Genomic DNA, 4,924 nt, shown 5'->3' on the forward strand with positions numbered 1-4,924 from the left:
CGGGGTGCAGGATAGGGCCCGTCCCTCCTTGGGGGCAAGGTTTCCCCCCTGTTTTTGCACCGCAGCCGTTCCCATCCCGGCGTACAGCTGAGCCCAGCCACCCGCTGCTGTCCGGGGGAGGCTCCCAAACCAAACCCAGCTCACTGGGGGAGCCGGGGCTCCTTCTCCGTGCACAGGGCGAGCGAGGAGACCCGTCCGACCCACCCACATCAACATTTTTCAGGCACAAACCCTGCTTTTGCCCCCTCTCCAGAGCCCGGCGGCATCCAGCACCCCGGCTCCATCACATATTGAGGCCAGATGCAAGCGGAGCAAAAGGGGGGAAAAGAAAAACCCCCGGCTGCTGCAGGAGGATGGCTGCCGACGGCTCTGGCGTGGCTGCTCCCCGCGCTCCTCAATGCCGCCTCTGTTCTCCACTTTGGGTCAAAAAACGCAGCTTTTGTGAGCTCGCCGAGCCGCGGCTCGCTGCTGGAGCCCGGGCGGTCTCAGCGCTCTGCGCCGGCAGGAACAGAGCCGAGCCGGCGGCGGCTGCGTTTTGCTTATTTATTTTTGCTTTTGTCTCGGGGGGCTGGTGGCCTCAGCGAGCCGCGGGTGGCCGCGCTGGGCTCGGGGACGGCGGCGGGGCCCCTCGCTTTGCCCCCCGAGGGTCCTCGGCAGCTGCCAGGTCTCCTGGAGGAGCCGTGGGCTCTCCAAGTCCTGCCTGTGGCTTATGGGGCGGGGAGCTGGAGGGGATGAACACCAACAAGACAGGAGATGCTTTGGAATCTGCTCCTTTGCGTTATTATTATTGTTTTTTAATTTTTAATTAAGTCAAGTGAAACGGCTTCCAGCAGGTGACGAGGTTCAGCTGCTCCGGGGCGAGCAGCGGGCTCTGGCGAGCGTCCTCGCCCCAGGGTGAGGTTGTGGTCGGTGCTTGCCGATGGCAGCGTCCCTGCCCCGCTGTGCCCAGGGTTTTTTGGGGAGCTGCATCCCCGATTTGCCCATCCTGGGGCTCTCCCATGGGCCACAATTCCACTGCCTCTGCTGTAGGTGTCCCTGTTTCTCTGCAGCACCTTCTGCTGGCCTGATTTTTTTGGGCTTAGCTCTGACCCCCGGTGTAGCTCCCCCTCCTTTTCACATAATAAATAAATAGATTTGCCCCGCAACCCTGGTACACAGAGAAAAAGGAAGAAAAAACTTAAAAACCAACGAACACCCCTCCCAAACCAACACCGAAGAGCTCAGACCCGAGAAGCCACCTCGTCTTGCTGCTGGCTGGGGCTCTGCGGGCTGTTCCCAGTCCGTGCTGGTGTGAAGGCACTAAACCAGTAAGGCCTCTGGGGATCGGGTCCCTGCTGGTGCTGGCACGCTGTGCCGCCGGCGCTCGGCGCGGCACCCCTTTGGCACCACATCACGCGTGGCTGTGGGGCAGCAGCGCTGCTTTCCACGTCGAATCCCATCCGGGAGCGCTCCCCGCCTGCGACGGCGGCGTTCGGAGGACGCAGCGTGGTTTTGGCAAGCACCCAGGCTCCACGAACCTCCCCGAAAGTCACCCCCGCGTGGGGGCTGCGGGTTCCCGGCTGCGTCCTCCGGTTCCCTGGCTCGGCGGCTCCTTACAGAGAGGAGCCGGTGCCGTTTAAGCTGGTGCGTGGTCAGGTTTTGCCGCTGGCTCCGGGCTTACCCCTTGTGCTTGGCTTTTCTGTCTCGGGGTCGCATCCTTCCCCGTTCCGCGGGGAGCGGAGCTGATGCCGGAGCACCCCCGCTGCCCGTCCCGAGGAACCCATCGGTGCGGACGCAACGTGGCCCCGGGGCTCGGCGTCGCCGGGATGCTCCGGTCCCCAGCTCCGGTTCCCCCTGGTGTTACGTGACCCAGGAGGGGAGTCCCTCCTCCAGCAGGCTGAGCGAGCGGTTCGTCAGCGCCTCGGGGCTGCCGGCCAGCTTGTAGCCGAAGAGGCGCATGGCCGGGGCGCAGGCGTCCTGCACCACCTGCGCCAGCTTGAAGGGGATGCTGAAGCGCCACTTCTCGAACTGCTCCGAGGAGTTCTTCTGCGTGGAGTAGATGCCGCTGCCGTCGCGGGGCGCCTGCGTGTTGGCGCGGATCCACTCCTCCACCTGGGGCGCGGGGCGGATGCCGGCGAAGCGGTACATCTCCTCCGCCTTGCGCAGCGGCGCCCGCGCCACGTCCTCGTAGCGCACCAGCATGTAGCGGCCCCGCAGCCAGCCCGGCTGCCGCAGCCCCAGCTCGGCCGACAGGCGGATGCTCTCGCAGTTGCCCCGCAGCTTCTGCACCTCGTCCTCCTGCAGCGGGGCCGCCCCTTCGGCCGCCCACTTCTTCAAGGTCTCGTACCTGCCCGAGAAGGCCACCATGCGGGAGGCCAGCACGGCGCGGGGGTCCCGCACCAGCTGGATGATGCGCAGGTCCAGCCGGGGGTCCTCCGCCAGCGGCTGCAGGAACTCCAGCTGCCGGAGGCGCACCGTCTTCAGGGCCACGTGCCGCTTGCTCCGGCACGCCTCGGTGGCCAGCGTGATGTTGAGGGGGCCGCAGCGGCGGTTCTTGCAGTGGTACTTCTCGAAGACCTTCTTGACGGCCGGCGTGCAGACGGGCTCCTCGCACAGCGAGCGGCTGGAGCTCCGGCGGAACATGAAGGGCGTCAGGTGCTCCTCGGGAGCCGGGGAGATGAAGCTCTCCAGGATGTAAAGGTCGCAGAGGAAGAGCTGCTGCAGCACGTCGCGGTACACCAAAGCCGACCCCACCGCGTTGGCGCCACCCAGCTCAAAGGTGACCGTCCTCTCGACGTGCCACAGCGGCTCGAAGAGGTAGAAGATGTTGCCCTGCTGGTTGAAGAACTCCCCGACGAAGGAGGAGCCAGTGCGGGTGGTGGCCATCAGCAGGACGTGCCGCTGTGGCTCCGGGGGGACCGTCCCCGCCGTCGCCAGCCCCCCGGCCAGCTGCAGGGTGATGTTGTGCAGCCGCGTCCTCAGCCGCGAGAAGGCGGCGTCCAGCTGCTGCAGCGAGGCCAGGGACCCGTTTTCGGCCGGCGTCGGGCTGGCCTCCGTGTCGTTGGCCTCCGCCAGCGTCTGCGGGGACTGCTTCAGCTTGTCCGACACCCTGCGGGAGAGCGAGCAGAGCCCGGGGCTGGGGCCACCCCTGTATCCCCCTAGGGGCTTTGGGGACCCCCTTGCGCTGCTCCCTGCAGGACCTGGGGTTGCCAAGCACGCAGGGCAGGCGGATGGAGGGCTAAAAGCAGGGGGTCCCCTGCTTCCTACCTGGAGATGAAGTTGTTCTCCTTCTCGATGATGACCAGACCCACGACGAACACCAGCAGCACGGCGTACTTGCTCCTCATCTTCAGGCAGTGCAGCACCTCCCGGAGATCCTGGGGCAGGGAGGTTCTCCTCTCCATGGGGAAGGAGAGCCGGGAAGCCGGGGCTTCTGCGTCCTCTAAATGTCCTTCCTGTCCTCAGGGGAGCCCCAGGCCGGGCTGCTGGTGCCCTGCGCTATCTGCCGGGCATCCTCTGCTCCTCAGCATCCCCCTCCAGGTGGCCCTGGCCTGTGGGGACAAGGAGGGGACGCATCAGGACCTTACTTACCCTGCACTCGCTGCTCTCTCCGGCAACCTCTACATCTGGAGAGCCCGTGCCGAGGGCCTGCAGGCAATTCCCCTTGGCTGTGCGAGCAAGGGCTCGGCGAGCCCCCTGTGCTGTAAAAACCCATGGCGAGGCCGGAGGGGGGGGCTCCTTTTATCGCTTCCACCCCACACCTGGCAGCTGCTGACAGCGCCGCTCTCCCTGCTCCCGAAATAAATCTGCCGGAGGAGACCCCTTCCAGCACCTCCTCCTCCTCCCAGCCGCGCCGAAACCCAATCCCTGCCAGCTGCCTGCCTGCTGCTGGCCAAAATTCCCCCCCGGCCCCCCCAGGGCAGGGGGGCTCGCTGGGCCAGGCGCTCAGGGCGGGGGGCAGATGTACTTCTTGGGGAGCTGGGCGGCTTCCTGCCACGGCGTGCTCGGGGCGCGCGGCTTCTGCCTTCCCCTGGGTCTCAAAGCGAAAGCCAGTGGGTTTCCAGGAAGCGGACGAAGGCAGAGGGCCCCACGTGGCCCGACTCCCCATCACGTGCCGTGCGTGTAAACCCCTGCCTTTCGTGCTCCCGGTGCCTGCTGCCCTGCCAAAGCGCCCACCTCCGGAGCACCGCGCGCCCGGCCCGGCCCGAAGCCTTCCCGGTGCCCGTGCAGTGACGGGTTGGAGCATTTCAGCAACCCAGAGGGGAAATTAAATATACAGACCCTGGTGGAGGGTGCTGGCTGCTCCCAGGGAGGCTGCCAGGGGAATGAGGTTCAGATTTGTAATCGCGAGCGCTGGGAAGGCGGCTCCAAGGGTCAGCGCCGGCGCTCTGAGCGCTGCCAAGCGCCGCGGGCGCAGCCAGCCCAGGATTTCCCCCTCGTTAATGCCCACAGAGGACAAACCACAAATGATCCACGGACCAGAAATTATTCATGGGGACCGTACAGAGAGCCATTTCCAGCAAAATCCCAGATTCGCAGGCCCGGGGTGGGTGTAATGCGTTACGTACACGAGCGGCTGCAAACGGACGAGCCGCTGGGTGCCCACACCCTGGCAGGGCTGAGCCGTGGGGCCGGGGCGGCACGAGGGGCGCACGGAAAGCACCCCGGGCTCCGCACGTCCTGGGGTTTTGCTGGCCTGAGAGCAGCGAGGGAGGGGACGCGGTGACCCGGCGAGGTGGCAGGGGGCTGCTCGGCGTCCTCGAGCTCTTCCTCGCTGGGGACCGCGCGGCGCAGCCCGGCCGGGGCCGGAGGAGAGCCACAAGCGGCTCTTTGTGCGGGGAACAGAGGGGCTCTGTGCAGGGGAGAGCAGGCTGAGGGACCCGGCTCTTCCCAAACCCAAAGAGCTTTTCGTTTCAGCGCGATTTTTCCGAGCGGGCGAGGGGCG

General features: G+C 66.2%; 1 protein-coding gene across 1 annotated transcript; it reads right to left on the reverse strand.

Moving 5' to 3' along the window:
• Positions 1-754: 754 nt before the first annotated feature.
• On the reverse strand, positions 755-3,525 carry LOC118157565 (carbohydrate sulfotransferase 3). The gene is made up of 3 exons (XM_035311962.1): positions 3,247-3,525; positions 1,805-3,088; positions 755-1,530 (listed from the first exon to the last, which is right to left on the reverse strand). Exons 1-2 carry the CDS (start codon positions 3,381-3,383, stop codon positions 1,840-1,842), a joined length of 1,386 nt encoding a protein of 461 aa, XP_035167853.1. The 5' UTR covers positions 3,384-3,525; the 3' UTR covers positions 755-1,530; positions 1,805-1,839.
• Positions 3,526-4,924: the final 1,399 nt, after the last annotated feature.

This window comes from Oxyura jamaicensis, assembly GCF_011077185.1.
Source record: "Oxyura jamaicensis isolate SHBP4307 breed ruddy duck chromosome 6 unlocalized genomic scaffold, BPBGC_Ojam_1.0 oxy6_random_OJ106678, whole genome shotgun sequence".
Classification (NCBI taxonomy): domain Eukaryota; kingdom Metazoa; phylum Chordata; class Aves; order Anseriformes; family Anatidae; genus Oxyura; species Oxyura jamaicensis.